Raw genomic sequence first — 23,097 nt, forward strand, 5'->3', positions numbered from 1 at the left:
AGCAACTGTGCCCGTGAGCCACAACTACTGAGCCTGAGCGTTTGGAGCCTGTGCTCTGCAACAGGAGAGGCCGCGATAATGAGAGGCCTGCGCACCGCGATGAAGAGTGGCCCCCGCTTGCCACAACTAGAGAAAGCCCTAGCACAGAAACGAAGACCCAACACAGCCAAAAATAAAGAAAGAAAGAAAGAAAGAAAATTTAAAAAAAAAAAACTGTCAAGTTCTAACAACTTTAAAAAAAAAAAGAAACAGAAAAACACAACACGCTGTGGGAAAACAGATATGGCAGCTAACACTTCCGGAAGGGATGTTCAGGGAAGATTTCAGGGACCAGGCAGCTTTTAAAGGTCCTGAAAGATGGGAAAGATTGTAACGCTGTGGTGAAGGACAGGGAGCCATGCAACAGCCTAGAGGCATTGGTGTGTGGAGGGAACAGGGAGTCCCATTTAACGAGAAGGGAGTACTGGGAGCCCAGTGGAAAACCTGGATCAGAGGGAGGTCCCAGACGGCGTTGAATGCGGAACTAGGGGAAAAAACAGAATAGAAATAAATGTGACTAAACATTTATGACTAAACAATTAGCACAATCAGCCCGATGCGCCGGGGAGATTAATCTGAGAAGGATGTGTTGGATGGAGCAGTGGAAGGAGAACAGAGGCGGAAACATACGTTAGGAGACTACTGACAAAAATCCAGATCTGAGACGATAACGATCCAAATCAGAGGGGAGACGAACAGAGTGGCAGAGAGAGATGTACAGAGTATTGTTAAGTCTCCACCTATACTCCTTCCAAAGTCACAAAGCCACGCAAGAGGGAAGGCAAATGGCTTGGCAACCACAAGCCCCTCTTGCTTCCACAGGCCCCTCAGGCTAAATATTGCCTTTTCATGACATCCTCAGTCTAGTTTTTTCCCAGCCTCGTGCCAACACACACACGCACACACCAGTTTGACTGCTTTGCTGACTAAAGGTCCCGGTTTTAGACATAAAGAACAGACTTGTGGTTGTCAAGGAGGAGGGGGTGGGAGAGGGATGGATTGGGAGTTTGGGATTAGCAGATGCAAACTATTATATACAGGATGGATAGACAACAAGGTCCTATTGTATAGCACAGGGAACTATATTCAATATCTTATGATAAAACATAATGGAAAAAAAAATTAACACATTGTAAATCAAATATACTTTGAAAAAATAAATTTTAAAAAAATAAAAATAAAGGTCCCAGTTTTGGTCCTCTTGATAAAGTCATTACTTGATATTTGTTTTAATGGAATTTCACCTGAATAAAAATGTCAACGTTTTGGGGCTGAGTGGGGAGGTGGAGGGAACAATGCCCACGCAGTGTGATTTCCCAGGTCCACAATCCACAGGAACTGTCCTCCAAACGGGTGGTGACATCTGTACACAGATCTACCGCTCACACTTCCTGACATGCAGGCCTTGGTTTGGTGGATCTGTCAGTTCAGTCACTTAAAAACTTAAGTGGGGGACTTCCCTAGCAGTCCAGCGGTAAAGACTCTGCACTTCCACTGCATGGGGCATGGGATCGATCCCTGGTCGAGGGACTAAGATCCCACATGCTGTGGAATGTGGCAAAAAAAAAAAAAAAAAAAAAAAAAAATTCGGTGGTTATTCAGGAAGGGAAATAAGAGAGATGAAAATTTGGTCTGTGCTCTTAAGGAGCTAAGAGTTTAATAGGTAAATGAACTATTGATTGAATAGTCCAATGAATACAGAATGTTTTAATATAAATGCATGTTAATATCATCAAATTAAATTCATTTGAAACACTTGAGGAATAATTTTTTTTTTGAATAGCTGAATAATATGAACAGGTGAGGTTTACCCACCCTCTCACTCTCCCTTTCCATAGTCAAACTCTCAACCAACTTGAATAGAAAGCTTCTTTGAAAATACACTAATCACTACCACTACTTCTGAAACATATCTGGACCTCAGTGGAATGAGTCTGTCTCCAAGGGCAGGATATGGTTTGGTAAATCTCAAGGGTGAAGCCAAGCAGGGAAGGACATTCTTACCCTGCGATGGTCTGTGAATGCTTCAAGACAAAGGAGAAAGAAGAAAATGTGGCTGGGAGGGAAAACAAACTCAAACCCCAAGAGAGGCTGTATTAAGCACTGAGCTGAAAGAGTAGGGTGAGGACAAAAACCCCAGGGAGGCAACAACATTGAAAGCCAAGAGGGGAGAGAAAGCCTTGTGGAGGGGGTGGAGCTTGTGAGTCAGACACGTGGATAGGAGGTCCTTGTACAGAAGAGCAGCGGCGTCTGGCTGGCTGCCAGGGGAGAGCAGCGCCTTAAACGTGATGCCAGACTGGACAGCCATAGTCTACTGACCATAAATGTGTTCTGGATTGGTGGCCATTACAGGACAAATCTAAATACATACAGGCTGAAAGGATGACAAACAGTAAAAGAGCTAATAGAATCCAATAAGATCCTTCAGGTCTATTCTCTTTGGGGTGAGTTTTGACTTAGATTTTGAAGCTCATATTCCAGGCCTTCTTTGCTATTGTTGACTCATCTGGTCCAACTCCCAACAGCAAGTTATGGCCTCCTTTGTTTTGCCTGATTGTGCCTTTGAATCCCAAGTCCCACTGCCCTCGATGTATGTATGAATCATCGTTGAGCGCACAAGGAAGGATTCCAGGAAAGGAAATAAGCAGGGTTGTTAGAGGAGCAATTCTGGGGCCTTGTTGTTATTCACTGGACACTGCTTATTTCACTTTGTGGGTTTACAATGCAGCAGCTGTTTCAATGTCTCCTGTAAAGCTAGATGCAGAGAAATATCACGAATTAAAACAGACCAAAAAAGACAGCAAATTACTTTACCAGTTACCCCCAAGTTGACAGTCTATAGATTACAACCAAATCTTAAAGTGTTTTGCTGGTCAGTTGTATTTTTCTGTAGCTCTTAAGTGTCTATTTGAAGACCTAAAGCAGGTGATGTTTTCGGCCCAGATCCAGAGTTTAAAACTTACGTCATAGAATGTAAGCCTACCTAAAGTTTTATGAGAATTTCTGTTAAGCTTTTGGGGGTTTGGACTGTATGCTGTCATCCTTCATTTTCAAAGAAGACATTTTTTAATGATGGTGTTTCACATATATACTTCCCATTGTCGGCAACATCTACGCTGCATTACTTATAAACTACTGTCAAACTCTCAAAACTTTTCTGCCTCATGGCATCCTGAACTTGATTCCTTCTCCTCTTCCTCTCATGATGGATGGAGAAACAGACGATCATAAAGCTTTCAGAGGTCCTTGGTGGGTTTGTGTGGTAGGGGAGAGCTTGTGGGGAGAAAGGACAAATTGGAGAGTAGAGAAATAGGAACCGTTCTTGGCCAAATAGCTTTGCACGGGAGTCATTGCGTCTGTGTGATACCTCGATGCCAGCCTGTAAGAAGAGCAGGCTGGCAATGGGGACACTCAGGGGTGCTCATTGGGGAAGAATAATGGTTCCTGCAGACTGGCAGCAAGAATTTGTCCAGTCTTTTCAAAATGCTGTGGAGAGACTTCTTTGCCAACGAATGCATCCTTGGGCCGCTGAAAGGGACAAGCAAATTTACGCATATGCCTCCAGGTGAAAAGCATAGAAAAAAGGTTTCCTCTCCTCTGTACCTAGGAGACCTGGGTTCTAGTCCTGATTTTACTAACAACTCGTTGTGTGGCCCACGGTAAAACCATTTAGCATCTATGAGATCTAGCTATGTTTTGTGAATAAAGGGAAGATCTGAGTAAATAATCTCCCTGGCCCTAAAATTCCCTGGGTCTATAATCTATTATGTATCTGGTAGCCTCGATAGCAGTGAAAGTCTGGTGCAGCAGTTCTTCTAAAGCTTCTATTGTCTAGTCCTGTCTATAATCAGGCCAAGTCCTGTAGTTTGTGAGATTAACACGAGGCACAAAATAACTGTGTGTCATCAGAAACAAAGAGTTTGGAAAAGACATTTCCCCTAACGAAATTAAATATCACTGCTCAAAAATAATAAAAGGCTATAGATAGAAAATATCAACGCCACCACAAATCAACATCTGAGGAACAGCTCTAGAAAACATCTGGAAAATAGCACTAAGTTAACAAACCACTAGATAAAATGTTTGATTTCCCAGTCACTGATGTTACTAACTGCAAAAGCAGTTTAAAAGTCTTATGAGGAATAATATCTTGGCACTGGATGAACAGCAAGAAGCCCAGCTGTTTGCACTTGCTGTATAACAAGTGCCAGTGTACGTACTGTAATCCACACAGTCTGCTGAGGATGGAACAGCCAACCGCACGACGTGATGGAGAGTTCTGACTGGGCAGGGGTGATCAGGCCATGGGGACTAAGTAACAGGCACTGACCTCTTTTTACTACAACAGCCCACTTCCAGGGCGACTTCCTTGTGAAATGTTGTTTCTTGTTATATATTCATTCATTTGCTTTTACCTGAAATTTATATCATGGCCTGGAAAGAACTTCTATTTTCAGACAAGAGTCCCCTCTAAACCATAACAGATGTTGGAAACGCTACTGAGACTGCTCAAAAAAGAAAAGGAGGAGGGGATATTAGCAAGGACTGTATCAGTGACAAACAGAAAAGGAAGGGGCCCTTAGGTGAGTGGACATGTAGAGAGAGAAGCTGAGAAGAACAGGAAAGCAAGATAATGTGACTCCTTCAGCCTTCTCACCTCAAAGGACCAGAGGATCATATCCATTCTGCTACTGAGATTTTGAAAGAGACTAAGGTAAAATTGCAAGACAAAGGAAAAGGAGGGAGCATTCAGACAGCAGGACAATATGTTTATTTGCAAAGCTTCTTAGGCACTTCTTGAAATCAGCAATTCTTTGGAATTTAAAAGCTAAAGTCTGGTCAACTTTGCTATCAATCATTCAATGATTAGTTGTTAAGCTCCTCAGTACGCTTGAGGAAAGCTTCAGGGCATGGGTGGGTAGGGGGAATAATAGTAAACAAAACAGAAGTGGTCTATGTGGAAGACACTTTATTCTGGTAATCTCATTATTCTGGTAACCTATCAATCACCGCCTACAATGTGTTATGAAAACAAAAAAAGATATGTAGGGAAGGGGTTTCTTCTCTTTCCTTTATTTATATGCTAGAAAGATAGATAACAATCAAATAACCACAAAAATAAATATAAAATTGCAACTGTATGAGTGCAGCAAAGGAGAGGTATCTGGTCCTATGAGAGAATGATTAGAAGATTTGAACTTGACAGAGGTGAGAGATAGCTTCCTTGAGGAAACGATATTTGAATTTCAATGTGAAGGATGAATGGAGTTTAATTGGGTGAGGCTGGGATGGAGGTGAGAAAAGAGTTCTCCAGGAAAAGGTCAGAAGAAATGGAGTGATCAAAGAGCTGCAAGGCCCGTGTTCAGGAATGGAGGGCACTCAAGGAGCATGCTGCAAATTGAAACTGGAGAAAACATAAGAGCAAAATTTGCAGGAGTCTATAGGTCATATTTGTCTTTATTCTCAAAGCGTTAAAGGGTTTTTGTGAGGACAGGGATAACGTCAAATTTGGTGTTAAGAAGATCACTCTGGCTGCAGTGTGTACAATGGATTATAGGAACAAGAATGGATGCAGACAGCCTAGCCAGTAGATTATTTCAGTAGTGCACAGTCCAAATGATAAAAGAAGGTAGCTGGCCCTAGGGTGTTGCTGATGATGGAGGAGCGGGAGTTTCAGTGAGACTCATAGCCGGTAGGAGGTAAGCACGTCAGGTCTGCGATTGGTCTATGATTGGGCGGGGTGAGGCACCAACAGTCCCAAGAAGCTACACTTCATTCAAACAAGAACTTGCTTTGAATGCAGAATGCAGAAAGAAGGCAGTGGTATTCTAAAAAACACGAACAACCAAAGAACCCTACCCTGTCTTTTCTTATTTACATAATTTCCTGGTAATAGCCAACCACTTCCACTGAAAAGGATGACATAGAATGAGAGGGAAATATAGGGGAACCCACAGTTCCTTTTCCTTTTGGTCCCTCCTTATTCATCAGGAAGCTAAATTATTGTAGAGCACATTGGTAGGATGTGCATGTATAAATAAGTGAAAAAAAGTGTGAGAAATAAGAGAGTTAGTTTTGTGCAGCGTTTCTGCTCTTCTGTCAATACCAAAAACAAAATGCAGGGCTTCCCTGGTGGCGCAGTGATTAAGAATCTGTCTGCCAATGCAGGGGACACGGGTTCGAGCCTTGGTCCAGGAAGATCCCATATGCCATGGGGCAACTAAGTCCGTGTGCCACAACTACTGAGCCTGTGCTCTAGAGCCTGCGAGCCACAACTACTGAGCCTGCACCCCACAACTACTGAAGCCCACGCGCCTAGAGCCCGTGCTCCGTAATGAGAAGCCACTGCAATGAGAAGCCTGCGCACCGCCACAAAGAGTAGCCCCTGCTCGCCGCAACTATAGAAAGCCTGCGCACAGCAACGAAGACCCAACGAGGCCAAAAACATTAAACAAATAAGTTTTTAAAAACTGCATGTGCATGTACCAGCTAAGAAGCACGAATTGTGTAATTTTGGTGATTCCAGAAGTTTAATGCTCTTATAGTTTCATTTAAACTGGTATTCCACAATATAAAGAGGAAAGGTAAAATTCATGCTCATAACTAAATTTTCAACTTTTTCTTTACTTAAAATGACATTAAATAAAAAATAAAAGACACCAGAACAAGTTGAAAGAGACCATGGAAGAAAAGGGAAAACATATTTTCATACCTTTAACAGCCCTTTGCCCTTACTCTTTTGAACAAGGCATCCTGCATTTTCATTTTGCACTGGGTCCCAAAAATTATGTAACAGGCCCTGCATAATACTTTCATTACTAGCTTGCAATTGGCTACTTACTTGCTTAATTCCTACCAGATTGGCCCACTGCTGAACACATAGTAGGCCGGAAGGAAATGTCAAACAAAAACAAATCTAGACATAGGTAAGAAGAGACCTTATTTAAAAGGATCATTGTGACTGGAGGAAAGGGACTATTGCAGGAGAGAATGCTCTGACCATAGGATCTGCAATGGTCTTTATAAGAAGAGATCTGGACACAGACACACACTCACAGAGAAAAGACCTTGTGAGGACACAGAGGGAAGGCAGCCGTCCACAAGCCGAAGAGAGAGGCCTCAGAAGACACCGAACTTGCCGACCTCTTGATCTTGGACTTCTTGTCTCTAGAACTGTGGGAAAATAAATTTCTATTGTTTGAGCCACAAAGGCTGTGCTATTTTTTTATGGCAGCTCTAACTAACTAATACAATCTTCTTATTTTTGAGATACTTTATATATTCTGTTTATATCCCTTCTCAGATGTACATATTACAAATATTCACTATTTGACTGAATTGCCATTTCACTTTTTTAATGATGTCTATCAAAGAATAGAAGTCTTTAACTTTCAGGAAGTCAAATCATTTAGTTCTTTTATGTTGTGGTTTGTGCTATTTGCAATCATTCCCAACTACTCCCTCTGCCTCAGCAGTCCCCAACCTTTTTGGCACCAGGGACCGGTTTCGTGGAAGACAATTTTTCCACGGAGGGGGGTGGGGGTGAGGGGTGGGCAGGGGGGAGGGGGGATGGTTTCAGGATAATTCAAGCGCATTACATTTATTGTGCACTTTATTTCTATTACTATTACATTGTAATATATAATGAAATAATTATACAATTCACCATAATGCAGAATCAGTGGGAGCCCTGAGCTTGTTTTGCTGCAACTAGATGGTCCCATCTGGGGGTGATGGGGACAGTGACACCCGAAGTGTGTTGCTTATGTCCAGTCTACTCCGTGATCTCGTTTTGGTCCCTGTCACTGCAGAAAACCCTGCTTCACAAAGACAGGATGTTGGAAATGCAAGCAGGCTTTTCCGTGCTTTTGTGGCAATCTCAGGATATTCCACCTTGACTTTGATCCAGAACATATGGCGATTTGAAGTTGTCTCAAACATACTTTTAAGGCCACCGTCATTTGCGATCTCAAGCAGTTGATCCTCTTCTAGCACGGACAAAGTCGATTCACCTGCCTTATTCACAAATGGGTCACGGATCCATTCTTTCCCAGTTCAGGGGTCTTTTGTGGTTGGGAAGTAATGCTCAAACTCTTTTGAAAGCTGAGATAAGTGAGCAGTTTTGAAGGTTTCATGGCTTCCTTGGATAGCCAGTCACCACATATTAAACAAAGGGGCCTTGGAGAATGTGAATCACCTGTTGCAATGAACCTGTAATTTAAGTAGGACTCTTGGTATTTTCTTTTAAATGCAGCTTTCTTTTTGTGGGCAGTCTTAGAGTCTTCTGCTGTCTCATCATTGGGTCTTTCCCCCTTTTCAAAGAAGCTCTCCAGAGACATTTGTTTTTTACTCATTTTGGCTAGGGTTAGCTTGTGGGCTTACCAAAATGTGACTGAGACAAGTGCACAGTGTGGGAAGGAGGCATGGACAGAGGTGGTAAACAAAATAATGGGCGGGCCACACATAGACTGAAATAAGTGTCGGATTCTGACTTAAAGCCTGCTACCAGATGCAGCTGTACAATTGAAGTACATCAACTCACTTGCCAATATAAAGCCTGCCACCAGATGCAGTTTGTCACTTGACAATCACTGATAGGGTTTTTTCGGGTTTTTTAAACATCTTTATTGGAGTATAATTGTTTTACAATGTTGTGTTAGTTTCTGCTATATAACAAAGTGAATCAGCTATACATAAACATATATCTCCATATCTCCTCCCTCTTGCGTCTCCCTCCCACCCTCCCTATCCCACTCCTCTAGGTGGTCACAAAGAACTGAGCTGATCTCCCTGTGCTGTGCGGCTGCTTCCCACTAGCTATCTGTTTTACATTTGGTACTATATATATGTCCAAGCCACTCTCTCACTTCATCCCATCTTACCCTTCCCCTTCCCTGTGTCCTCAAGTCCATTCTCTACATCAGCATCTTAATTCCTGTCCTGCCCCTAAGTTCTTCAGAACCTTTTTTTTTTTTTTTTAGATTCCATATATTTGTGTTAGCATACAGTATTTGTTTTTCTCTTTCTGACTTACTTCACTCGGTATGACAGTCTCTAGGTCCATTCACCTCACTAGAAATAACTCAATTTTGTTGCTTTTTATGGCTGATTAATATTCCATTGTATATATGTGCCACATCTTCTTTATCAATTCATCTGTCGATGGACATTTAGGTTGCTTCCATGTCCTGGCTGTTGTAAATAGAGCTGCAATGAACAGTGTGGTACATGACTCTTTTTGAATTATGGTTTTCTCAGGGTATAGGCCCAGTAGTGGGATTGCTGGGTCATATGGTAGTTCTATTTTTAGTTTTTTAAGGAACCTCCATACTGTTCTCCATAGTGGCTGTATCAATTTACATTCCCACCAACAGTGCAAGAGGGTTCCCTTTTCTCCACACCCATTCCAGAATTTATTGTTGGTAGATTTTTTGATGATGGCCATTCTGACCAGTGTGAGGTGATACCTTATTGTAGCTTTGATTTGCATTTCTCTAATGATTAGTGACGTTGAGCATCCATTCATGTGTTTGTTGACAATCTGTATATCTTCTTTGGAAAAATGTTTATTTAGGTCTTCTGCCCATTTTTGTATTGGGTTGTTTGTTTTTTTGATATTGAGCTGCATGAGCTGCCTGTATATTTTGGAGATTAATCCTTTGTCAGTTGCTTCGTTTGCAAATATTTTCTCCCATTCTGAGGGTTGTCTTTTCATCTTATTTATGGTTTCCTTTGCTGTGCAAAAGCTTTTAAGTTTCATTAGGTCCCACTTGTTTGTTTTTGTTTTTATTTCCATTTCTCTAGAAGGTGGGTCAAAAAGGATCTTGCTGTGATGTATGTCATAGAGTGTTCTGCCTAGATTTTCCTCTAAGAGTTTGATAGTGTCTGGCCTTACATTTAGGTCTTTAATCCATTTTGAGTTTATTTTTGTGTATGGTGTTAGGGAGTGTTCTAATTTCATACTTTTACATGCACCTGTTCAGTTTTCCCAGCACCACTTATTGAAGAGGCTGTCTTTTCTCCACTGTATATGCTTGCCTCCTTTATAAAAGATAAGGTGACCATATGTGCATGGGTTTATCTCTGGCCTTTCTATCCTGTTCCATTGATCTGTATTTCTGTTTTTGTGCCAGTACCATACTGTCTTGATTACTGTAGCTTTGTAGTATAGTCTGAAGTCAGGGAGCCTGATTCCTCCAGCTCCTTTTTTCGTTCTCAAGATTGCTTTGGCTATTCGGGGTCTTTTGTGTTTCTATACAAATTGTGAAATTTTTTGTTCTAGTTCTGTGAAAAATGCCATTGGTAGTTTGATAGGGATTGCATTGAATCTGTAGATTGCTTTGGGTAGGATAGCCATTTTCACGATGTTGATTCTTCCAATCCAAGAACATGGTATATCTCTCCATCTGTTGGTATCATCTTTAATTTCTTTCATCAGTGTCTTATAGTTTTCTGCATACAGATCTTTTGTCTCCTTAGGTAGGTTTATTCCTAGGTATTTTATTCTTTTTGCTGCATCGGTAAATGGGAGTGTTTCCTTAATTTCTCTTTCAGATTTTTCATCATTAGAGTATAGGAACGCAAGAGATTTCTGTGCATTAATTTTATATCCTGCTACTATACTAAATTCATTAATTAGCTGTAGTAGTTTTGTGGTAGCATCTTTGGAATTCTCTATGTATAGTATCATGTCATCTGCAAACAGTGACAGTTTTACTTCTTCCCTGCCGATTTGGATTCCTTTTATTTTTTTCTTCTCTGATTGCTGTGGCTAAAACTTCCAAAACTATGTTGAATAATAGTGGTGAGAGTGGGCAACCTTGTCTTGTTCCTGATCTTAGTGGAAGTGGTTTCCGTTTTTCACCATTGGGAACGATGTTGGCCGTGGGTTTGTCATATATGGCCTTTATTATGTTGAGGTAAGTTCCCTCTATGCCTACTTTCTGGGGAGTTTTTGTCATAAATGGGTGTTGAATTTTGTCAAAAGCTTTTTCTGCATCTATTGAGATGATCATATGGTTTTTCTCCTTCAATTTGTTAATATGGTTTATCACACTGACTGATTTGCATATATTGAAGAATCCTTGCATTCCTGGGATAAACCCCACTTGATCACAGTATATGATCCTTTTAATGTTCTGTTCAATTCTGTTTGCTAGTATTTTGTTGAGGATTTTTGCATCTATGTTCATCAGTGATATTGGTCTGTAGTTTTCTTTTTTTGTGACATCTTTATCTGGTTTTGGTATCAGGGTGATAGTGGCCGCGTAGAATTAGTTTGGGAGTGTTCCTCCCTCTGCTATATTTTGGAAGAGTTTGAGAAGGATAGGTGTTAGCTCTTCTCTAAATGTTTGATAGAATTTGCCTGTGAAGCCACCTGGCCCTGGGCTTTTGTTTGTTGGAAGATTTTTAATCACAGTTTCAAGTTCAGTGCTTGTGACTGGTCTGTTTATATTCTCTATTTCTTCCTGGTTCAGCCTCAGGAGGTTGTGCTTTTCTAAGAATGTGTCCATTTCTTCCAGGTTGTCCATTTTATTGGCATATAGTTGCTTGTAGTAGTCTCTCATGATCCTTTGTATTTCTGCAGTGTCAGTTGTTACTTCTCATTTTTCATTTCTAATTTTATTGATTTGAGTCTTCTCCCTTTTATTTTTTGATGAGTCTGGCTAGTGGTTTATCAATTTTGTTTATCGTCTCAAAGAACCAGCTTCCAGTTTTATTGATCTTAGCAATTGTTTCCTTCATTTCTTTTTCATTTATTTCTGATCTGATCTTTATGATTTCTTTCCTTCTGCTAACTTTGGGGTTTTTTGTTCTTCTTTCTCTAATTTCTTTAGGTGTAAGGTTAGGTTGTTTATTTGAGATGTTTGTTGTTTCTTGAGGTAGGATTGTATTGCTATAAACTTCCCTCTTAGAACTGCCTTTGCTGCATCCCATAGGTTTTGGGTCGTCGTGTTTTCATTGTCATTTGTTTCTAGGCATTGTTTTATTGCCTCTTTGATTTCTTCAGTGATCTTTTGGTTATTTAGTAGTGTATTGTTTAGTCTTCATGTGTTTGTATTTTTTACAGATTTTTTCCTGTAACTGATATCTAGTGTCATAGCATTGTGGTCGGAAAAGATAGTTGATACGATTTCAATTTTCTTAAATTTACCAAGGTTTGATTTGTGACCCAAGATATGATCTATCCTGGAGAATGTTCCAGGAGCACGTGCGAAGAAAGTGTATTCTGTTGTTTTTGAATGGAATGTCCTGTAATTATCAATTAAGTCCATCTTGTTTAATGTGTCATTTAAAGCTTGTGTTTCCTTATTTATTTTCATTTTGGATGATCTGTCCATTGGCGAAAGTGGGGGGTTAAAGTCCCCTACTATTATTGTATTACTGTTGATTTCCCCTTTTATGGCTGTTAGCATTTGCCTTATGTATTGAGGTGCTCCTATGTTGGGTGCATAAATATTTACAGTTGCTCTATCTTCTTCTTGGATTGGTCCCTTGATCATTATGTAGTGTCCTTCTTTGTCTCTTGTAATAGTCTTCATTTTAAAGTGTATTTTGTCTGATATGAGAATTGCTACTCCAGCTTTCTTTTGATTTCCATTTGCATGGAATATCTTTTTCATCCCCTCACTTTCAGTCTGTATGTGTCCCTAGGTCTGAAGTGGGTCTCTTGTAGACAGCATATATATGGGTCTTGTTTTTGTATCCATTCAGCCAGTCTATGTCTTTTGGTTGGAGCATTTAATCCATTTACATTTAAGGTAGTTATCAATATGTGTGTTCCTATTACCATTTTCTTAATTGTTTTGGGTTTGTTTTTGTAGGTCTTTTCCTTCTCTTGTGTTTCCTGCCTAGAGAAGTTCCTTTAGCATTTGTTGTAAAGCTGGTTTGGTGGTGCTGAATTCTCTTAGCTTTTGCTTGTCTTTAAGACTTTTAATTTCTCCGTTGAATGTGAATGAGATCCTTGCTGGGTAGAGTAATCTTCGTTGTTGTTTTTTCCCTTTCATCACTTTAAGTAAGTCCTGCCACACCCTTCTGGCTTGCAGAGTTTCTGCTGAAAGATCAGCTGTTAACCTTATGCGGATTCCCTTGTATGTTGTTTGTTGATTTTCCCTTGCTGATTTTAGTATTTTTTCTTTGTATTTAATTTTTGATAGTTTGATTAATATGTGTCTTGGTGTGTTTCTCCTTGGATATATCCTGTATGGGACTCTCTGTGCTTCCTGGACTTGATTAACTATTTCCTTTCTCATGTTAGGGAACTTTTCAACTATAATCTCTTCAAATATTTTCTCAGTCCCTTTTCTTTTCTCTTCTTCTTCTGGGACCCCTATAATTCAAATGTTGGCGCATTCAATGTTGTTCCAGAGGTCTGTGAGACTGTCCTCAATTCTTTTCATTCCTTTTTCTTTATTTTGCTCTGCGGTAGTTACTTCCACTGTTTTATCTTCCAGGTCACTTATCCGTTCTTTTGCCTCAGTTATTCTGCTATTGATTCCTTCTAGAGAATTTTTAATTTCATTTATTGTGTCATTCATCGTTGTTTGTTTGCTGTTTTTCTTCTAGGTGTTTGTTAAACGTTTCTTGTATTTTCTCCGTTCTATTTCTGAGATTTTGGATCATCTTTACTATCATTATTCTGAATTTTTTTTCAGGTAGACTGTCTATTTTCTCTTCATTTGTTTGGTCTGTTGGGTTTTTACCTTGCTCCTTCATCTGCTGCATATTTCTCTGTCTTCTCATTTTGTTTAACTTACTGTGTTTGGGGTCTCCTTTTCCCAAGCTGCAGGCTCGTAGTTCTCGTTGTTTTTGGTGTCTGCCCACAGTGGGTGAGGTTGGTTCAGTGGGTTGTGTAGGCTTCCTCATGGAGGGGACTGGTGCCTGTGTTCTGGTGGATGAGCTCAATCTTGTCTTTCTGGTGAGCAGGACCACATCCGGTGGTGTGTTTTGGGGTGTCTGTGAATTTACTATGATTTTAGGCAGCCTCTCTGCTAATGGGTGGGGTTGTGTTCCTGTCTTGCTAGTTGTTTGGCATAGGGTGTCCAGCACTGTAGCTTGCTGATCGTTGAGTGGAGCTCGGTCTTTGCGTTGAGATGGAGATCTCTGAGAGAGCTTTTTCTGTTTGATATTACGTGGGGCTGGGAGGTCTCTGGTGGACCAATGTCCTGCACTCAGATGTCCTGCCTCAGAGGCTCAGGCCTGACACCCAGCCAGAGCACCAAGGCCCTGTCAGCCACACGTCTCAGAAGAAAAGGGAGGGAAAGAAAGAAAGAAGAGAGCAACCAAACCAAAAAACAAATCCACCAATGATAACAAGCGCTAAAAACTATACTAAAAAACAAAAAAACAAACAAAAAAACTGGACAGACAGAACACTGGACAAATGGTAAAAGCAAAGCTGTAAAGACAAAATCACACAAACAAGCATACACATACACACTCACAAAAGGAGAAAAAGGAAAAATATATATTAAAAAAAGAAAAGGAAGAGAGCAACTAAATCAATAAATAAATCTACCAAGCTCTAAATACTAAACTAAGATAAACATACAACCAGAAACAAATTAGACGCAGAAAGCAAACCCCAAGTCTACAGTTGCTCCCAAAGTCCACCACCTTGATTTTGGGATGATTCATTGTCTATTCAGGTATTCCACAGATGTAGGGTACATCAAGTTGCTTGTGGATATTTAATCCGCTGCTCCTGAGGCTGCCGGGAGAGATTTCCCTTTCTCTTCTTTGTTCGCACAGCTCCTGGGGTTCAGCTTTGGATTTGGCCCTCCCTCTGTGTGTAGGTCGCCTGAGGGCATCTGTTCCCTGCCCAGACAGGATGGGGTTAAAGTAGCAGCTGATTAGGTGACTCTGGCTCACTCAGGCGGGGGGAGGGAGGGGTACGGGATGCGGGGTGAGCCTGCAGCGACAGAGGCCAGTGTGATGTTGCAACAGCCTGAGATATGACGTGTATTCTCCTGCAGAAGTTGTCCCTGGATCACGGGACCCTGGCAGTGGCGGGCTGCACAGGCTCCCAGGAGGGGAAGTGTGGATAGTGACCTGTGCTTGTGCACAGGCTTCTTCGTGGCTGTAACAGCAGCCTTAGCATTTCATGCCCGTCTCTGGGGTCCGCGCTGATAGCCGCGGCTCACGCCTGTCTCTGGAGCTCATTTAGACGGTACTCTGAATCCCCTCTCCTCGTGCACCCGAAAACAATGGTCTCTTGCCTCTTAGGAAGTTCCAGACTTGTTCCCGGACTCCCTCCTGGCTAGCTGTGGTGCACTAGCCCCCTTCAGGCTGTGTTCATGCATCCAACCCCAGTCCTCTCCCTGGGATATGAACTCCGAAGCCCAAGCCTCAGCTCTCAGGCCCCACCCGCCCTGGCAGGTGAGCAGACAAGCCTGTCAGGCTGGTGAGTGCTGGTCGGCACCGATCCTCTGTGCGGGAATCTCTCCGCTTTGCCCTCCGCACCCCTGTTGCTGCACTCTCCTCTGTGGCTCTGAAGCTTCCCCACCATCCACCCGCCGTTTCCACCAGTGAAGGGGCTTCCTAGTGTGTGGAAACTTTTCCTCCTTCACAGCTCCCTCCCAGAGGTGCAGGTCCCATCCCTATTCTTTTGTCTCTGTTTTTTCTTTTTTCTTTTGCCCTACCCAGGTACGTGGGGAGTTTCTTGCCTTTTGGGAAGTCTGAGGTCTTCTGCCAGCGTTCAGTATGTATTCTGTAGTAGCTGTACCTCATGTAGATGTATTTTTGATGTATTTGTGGGGAGGAAGGTGATCTCCACGTCTTACTCTCTGCCATCTTGAAGCTCCAGTTACTGATGGGTTTTGTATTTTTTTAAATTTATTTATTTATTTATTTATTTATTTATTTATTTATTTATGGCTATGTTGGGTCTTCATTGCTGCTCACGGGCTTTCTCTAGTTGCAGAGAGCGGGGTCTACTCTTCATTGCAGTATGAGGGCTTCTCATTGCAGGGTTTTCTCTTGTTGAGGATCACGGGCCCTAGGCACACAGGCTTCAGTAGTTGTGGCACGTGGGCTCTAGAGCGCAGGCTCAGTAGTTGTGGTGTATGGGTTTAGTTGCTCTGCGGCATGTGGGATCTTCCCAGGGATCAAACCCATGTCCCCTGCATTGGCAGGTGGATTATTAACCACTTCCCAGGGAAGTTCCCACTGATAAGGTTTTTTTTTTTTTTTTTTTTAAGATTTGCCTGTTTCTTTTTTATTTATTTATTTATCTATTTAAAAAATTTATTTATTTATGGCTGTGTTGGGTCTTCATTTCTGTACGAGGGCTTTCTCCAGCTGCGGCAAGCGGGGGCCACTCTTCATCGCGGTGCGCGGGCCTCTCACTGTCGCGGCCTCTCTTGTTGCGGAGCACAGGCTCCAGACGCGCAGGCTCAGTAATTGTGGCTCACCGGCCCAGTTGCTCCACGGCACGTGGGATCTTCCCAGACCAGGGCTCGAACCCGCGTCCCCTGCATCGGCAGGCAGATTCTCAACCACTGCACCACCAGGGAAGCCCCTGATAAGGTTTTAATATGAGTCTGAAAGCGATTGATTTATTATGTTCTCTGTGCAGTCAACCCTCTCTGCTAATGATAATCTGTATTTGCAGCCGCTCCCCAGCACGCTAGCATCACTGCCTCAGCTCCACATCAGATCATCAGGCATTAGATTATCATAAGGAATGCACAACCTAGATCCCTAGCGTGTGCAGTTCACAGTAGGCTTCGAACTCTTATAAGACTCTAATGCTGCCGCTGATCTGACAGGAGGTGGAGCTCAGGCAGTAATGCGAGCGATGGGGAGCGGCTGTAAATACAGAGGAAGCTTTGCTCACTGGCCTGCCACTCACCTCCTGCTGTGAGGCCTGGTTCCACAGCCCAGTACTGGTCCATGGCCCAGGGGTTGGGAACCCCTGATCTGCCGCATTCTATCACCCAAGGTCCAATCAGGAGACAAAAACCATATCAGTTTTTTAAATGGAAAAGTTTAGTATAAACGACTGTAAAGTAGTAAAATGTAGTGAGCTACTAACGGAGATAAAAGAGGATTCTAAGAGGTACAGAAATGGTACCTGCAGATAGCAGCTACCACCTTTAATGTTAATGGAAAGTGATTAAGGAAGGAAAATTCAAAATTTAGAGGACTCCCACACCAAGGTTGAGATGCATACCTCCAAGGAGATGTGTGGCTGTCACAGGAACCTTCAACCTTCTGGTGGCAACGGAACTGCTACAGGACATGAGCCACAGCAGCCCCACCACCGGGTGACAGAGAACTTGATGGAGGGCACAGACCTCAGCTGGTCAACAGGACTCACTGACCACAGCTCAGGTCTCAAGATGTGGACTTGTTAGTCAAAATGCTCCTAGCAAGGGAGTGAGGAAAGAGAAGGGAAAGGAACTCAGGACCAAGAAGACTGAGAAGGAGCCAGACAGGTAAGAGGAAAAGGTATTATGGAGGGCATTATGCTAAGTGAAATAAGTCAGACAGAGAAAGACAAATACTCTATGATATCACTTATATGTGGAATCCAAAAAAATACAATAAACTCGTAAATATAACAAAAAAGGAAATAGACTCAGGTACAGAGAACAAACTAGTGGCTTCCAATGGGGAGAGGGAAGAGGGGAAGGGCAAGAGAGGGGTATGGGATTAAGAGGTACAAACTACTATGTATAAAATAAATAAGCTACAAGGATATTGTACAACACACAAATATAGCCAATATTTTATAATAACTATAAATGGAGTAAAACCTTTAAAAATTGTGAAACACTATGTTGTACACCTCTAACTTATATGATATTGTGCATCAACTATATCTCAAAAAAAAAAAAAAAAGGAGTCAGACAGGTAAGAGGAAAAACAGAAAAGTGGGAGGTAACAGAATCTGAGAGTCAATGTCTGATGTTGCTACGAGAACTGTCTCAACACCAGCTTTTTGTATTTGCAAGTTTCCTCTATGAGGTTTTTTCTTCTAACCCATCTTCATCTAATCCTACTTAACATTTATACCTTTCAATATCAATTTAGATATCTCCTCTTCTGGGTGCCTTCTCAAATCTGCCCCTTAAACACATGGTTATGTGCTCCTTTGGCTGCTAAATGCATTTGCACTTATCCTTGTGATAAAATTTAAGCTCCTTAAACTATGAGATTATGTTTTATTCCTCGCCGTATCTCCAGATCATAACATGCTTCTCAGTGCATTGTTAGCATTTCAGCATTTGATAAATTTTTTTTTAATCTTAATAAATTGCTCTTTTCTCTGTCCCAAATCACTTTTGTTATACTTCCGTCAAGGCACTTATTACCTATTATTATTTTTGTATGTTATTTCCTCTCCCCAAGAAACCATTAGCTCCTACTACTATGATTGACAAGCAGTGTATTGCACAGAGTAAGCATTTTCTAAATATTTGCTGTATAAAATGTCACCAAACTCATAAAAGGTGATTAAACTACAGTAAGACTGTTTCCGGATTGGCTTTTGAACTGTGTCTGAAGACATTTCCTTTTATAACTTTATCAGGAGGCATGCAAGAACCTGGGGGAGTACTGTTTTACACTTACTTGACTACAAGAAGCAAATTAGCTTAAATGGAAAGGGGGGGAGTTTCTTCCTATTAGGAGTAGGACTGCTGTGGAAACTCTGGAGTGAGCTGGAATCAGGCCCTTCATTGCGGGCAAGAGCATTCTCTGTCCCTACCCTCCTGCACATCCTCTGCTTCCATCCTCCCGCTCACAGTGGCCTTTCATTCATTCCTTCATCCTTTTCTTCCTTTCTTTTCTTCCCTGATAACAATGGTGGAATCACAAGGCAAGGGAGGGAAATGCTGTTGAAAAGCATTCCTGGAAATTCCTTCCCTGGACGTCCCGTTGTTAGAACTCCGAGCTTCCAGTGCAGGGGGTGAGGGTTGGATTCCCGGAGGGTTGGATCCCTGGTAGGGAAACTAAGATCCCACAAGCCACGAGGCCAAAAGAAACAAAAAACAAAAACCTTTCCCTAAGGTTGGCAATGGCCTCCTACAGCTCCAGAATTTACAGATCCTCCATTCAAGAGAGGTTCCAAACTGAGGTTGAATTATTTCATCCAGCCCCACACTGAGAGTGAAGGGACTCTGATTTACCCAGTGTGTGTCAAGTGCCTACTCCTGGTCCACTCAACTGTAGGGTCTTGCAGCAAAAGCATGGCTAAGAGTTATCCCTGTAACTGCAGCAATGGATCAGCAGGGGATAGAGGTTAGGAAGGATAGGAAACTAAAGAACTAGACGGAAAGAACCTACTACATTATCCACTACACAACCCACCCAGGTCAGAGTTTAAGAGGAGGAAACCATGTCTCGGGGGGAGGAAGGATCCTAAACAACTATAGGGTTGGCCCTACATTTAATAGTCAGCAATCCAATGTAGGTAGTGTAGGGTCAGGTTTGATGTGACTCGGTGGACACGAAGGGCCTAGATCTCATCCCTGCTCACATCAGATACGGCCACTTATGGGGCAGAGGCTCCTTCAGCAGCTCCTTCGGCAGCTCCCATCTTGCTCAGTTATGTCTGACCAATTGGTGAAGGCTGGCTTGCAGGTGAAGGCACTGGGGCTGGGGACAATGGAGGCTTATGATTTCTAGTGTGTTCTGCATCTAGCAGCATATCATTATCCAAACTGACCACTTTGAAAGGCAGCATCTTTTTATGTGGCTAAATATGTTCTCGTAAGTATGAAAAAAATTATTTTCATTATAGTTTGTCACATCTCATACCACTTGTCCTATATTTATTATAGGAGGGGATGACATTGAGCAAGCTGTATATTTAATGTCTCATTTGTTTTACTAATGGAAAAATGACAAAGGAAATTAACCAAAAGAAAAAAAAAACCCCACTGAATTTTATGGATTTGATCATCAACTCTGCTGCCTCATGTCAACTGTTAACTACTTTCTTAAAATCATATGGACTTTTAAAATCTTAACTCATAACTCATTGACCAGAAAGGGTCCCAGGGCCAACCTACCACCAAGTGAAATCTGACCATGTGTTGTGTAAAGGCAGAGCTGGAACTGCTCCAGCACTAGCACGACCCATTGCTTTTCCTCTGCTACACACATTCCCCAACCACATCTCTGCCCTAGCCCTTTACAGATGTGTTACACCTGTAAGGATTATCTGCATTTTTAAACTAAAAGAAATAAAACAATTATCAGAAATTTTAGGTGTAGAAGTGAGGTTGTAGAAACAGAAATGGATGTAGATACAGAATTTCCTGTCCTTTCAAATGAGATCGCTGGATAAACATCTTTATTTAAGTTGGTCCACGGTGTTGGAATTGTTTATGAAGTGTTTTATACTATGGAGTGTGGAGTTGAAGGAGTCTAGCAAAATTAGTTAAAGAATATTGTAATTACTTTGGTTCCGTATCATCCTAATTTGTAATCCAACACCTAAAAATTGTTCCCCTTTCTACCAAGAAATAAACCATTTTTTATCCGTCTAGTTTTTTTATTTCTGTGCATTCCTTTCAGATCAACTGCACGAAACACAAAACTGTTCTTATTAATCACGTCTCTCTAGGCACACCTACACATTGTCCACCAGATGGCAATGGAAGCCCATCAACAGCTTAAACCACAAAGGAGAAAATTAATCAAGACAAAGGGCTGGGGGGACGTTGTTTTCTATCTTTTTTAAACCTAATTGTTAAATGGAGGAGGGTTGTTGCATTTTAGAGCCTTAGATATTGGGCTTTTTAAAAAGCCTAATTAAAAAGAAAACTTTTAGAAAGATATGTTACTGACAGTGTTTTTAGTACTCTAACTAGATTACATTTTCTGGTGATTTTTTTCAATGAAACAAAATGGTACTGAACATCACTGCTTGGGTAAAGTTTGCTAAGATATATTTTTTAAGTTCTCAGTAATCTGCTCATTGAAGTGCTTGGCTGGGGGAGGAGTAGAAAGTGGCCTTCCTCTATATTCTTGAAATCTCCTATGCTTTTTCCTCACCCAACTAAGGCACATGAGAGAACATCCTCTTAACAGACCTCATCAGCTGCTGGAAACTGGGTCAGCTACTTTTGCATTTGGATCCTGGTCTTTCAGGCAACCATCCCTTCTTCCTCTATGACTTCCCCCATGTCTCATTCCACTCACTGAATTATTGGGATAATTGTGAGCTTGGGGGGAGTTTCTTAATCATTTTGAGTTTCATATTTCTCAACCTTAGAATTATTTTTTAAATGTCTACTATTTTGTGGAAATAATATTTTAATGAACCTAAAACAATGCCTGGTTCTTGGTAGGTGCTCAAACAATAGCAACAATTATTATTTTTGCCTCCAATTTCTACCTTATTTTGAAAGTGAACATGTGACTTATTAACCATAGTGATTTGTATAGTGTTCTTATCATTTTTGCCTCATGATAAATGCAACAGAATTCTTGCAACAGAATTATGACTGTGCCTATGGTTTATGTGTGCAGGTTAACTATCAAAATTTACATATTTTATGTCTACAAAGAACTCAGGAACTCATGTATTTGCAGCCGTTACGATTTTTGGTTTCTTTAGTCTGGTAGGCTGAATACAACAACATAATACACACACACGCACACAGAAGAAATGCCACCTCAGCTCAGACTGTGTCTCAAAGCACATATTTTCCAAACTTCAGATGAGGGGGGAGAAACTAATAGATCTCAGAACCTCTGGCTCCCCAGCTCTTAGTTATGGAGAAAGTATATGGATTACATGCTTCAGTTCTGCAACTTATAGCTCCATTGGAGTTTCATGGAAAACAAAGTAAGAACTTTTTTTGTCTTGGAAACTAGACAGGAAATCCCCACTTTACTCATATATCCTAAATCTCAGGAAATAAGAACAGCTAGGCCTAGAGATCCTTTTTGGATTAAGCTTGTTCAATCTACAACTGGGTACCATGTGATCCAGTGTCTGTGGGGAGTCTCATTAGAAGATAATGGCACTAGTTTTGATAAATAATAAAGATCTTTATTATTGTAAGTTTCCTTAGAGATGTAATACAGAGGCCTTTCACTGAAAAAGCAGAAAGGAAAGCTTCCTACAATACCTCTATATATATTTCTTCTCTCCGAAGTTCCTTACTCATGATAGCTAAAGTCTCCTACTGCTCTTTTGATCCCCCGGTCCCTCAGAGGGACTTTGCTTCCACTTTGTTCACTACCTTCTTCCCAGATGATGTAAAAGTGAGAAGCCATGGGTTCCAGTGTCCCTGTGCACCAGCCACACCCAGAAGACAGCTGGAGGTCCCCTGATTCTTCTTCTCTTCTTGGTAAGAAGCATGTGGCATCCCCTAGAATGTGTATTTCTCTTTTCCTGAATGTTTGCCTACACTCCCTACCTTGTTATATTTAAAAGGAGAAAATTTCATGGGAGAAATTCTTGTTTAAAATAACTCTTGTACCAAGTTTCCTGTAGCTTAAGCCCTATAATATTATATGCTTGCTAGCATGTGATAAGGACTATTTTAGTCTATTACACAGCAACTGTGCATAGGAATCTACTCGATTTCTACTTTTCATTGGTGAAGAAGAAGGCTATTATAAGAAAAAAAAAACACCTTTTTGAAAGAGTCTGTGAACCAAGAAAGTAAAGAAACTTTACTTCAATACCTGAATATAATATAGAGGAAAGGAAGGACCTCACAGGAAGGACATTGTTTAGTTTACTAGGGCTGCCATGACAAAATACCACAGACTGGGTAACTTAAAACAGTAAAAATTAATTTTCTCATAGTTCTGGAAACTAGATGTCCAAGATCAAGGTTTCAGCAGGGTGGGTTTCTTTTGAGGCCTCTCTCCTTGGTTTGCAGATAGTATCCTCTCTCTGTGTGTCCTCACATGATCTTTCCTCTTCTTATAAGGACACCAGCCAGATTGGATTCAGGCCCATTCATATAACCTCATTTTACCTTAATTACCTCTTTAAAGGTCCTATCTCCAAATACAGTCACATTCTGTGTTATCAGGGGTTAGAACTTCAAAATATGAATTATGAGGGGATGCAATTTAGCCCATGAC

The 23,097-nt window shown here is 41.3% G+C and overlaps 1 protein-coding gene across 15 annotated transcripts in view; it reads right to left on the reverse strand.

The window, feature by feature from the left end:
- The window catches only part of LOC309661330 (uncharacterized protein), a 96,081-nt gene that overhangs the window by 66,103 nt on the left and 6,881 nt on the right, over positions 1-23,097 (reverse strand). For 4 of the 15 annotated variants that reach the window (XM_082463056.1, XM_082463059.1, XM_082463060.1 and 1 more), the window contains one exon: positions 2,801-3,567. The exons of 3 other annotated variants lie outside the window; for them this stretch is intronic. In XM_082463056.1, the coding sequence (XP_082319182.1) occupies positions 3,387-3,567 (181 nt within the window). In that variant the 3' untranslated portion in view covers positions 2,801-3,386. 8 more of the 15 variants (XR_014263931.1, XR_014263932.1, XR_014263933.1 and 5 more) reach the window with 6 other exon arrangements.

This window comes from Balaenoptera physalus (genome assembly GCF_965194825.1).
Source record: "Balaenoptera physalus genome assembly, chromosome: 5".
Classification (NCBI taxonomy): domain Eukaryota; kingdom Metazoa; phylum Chordata; class Mammalia; order Artiodactyla; family Balaenopteridae; genus Balaenoptera; species Balaenoptera physalus.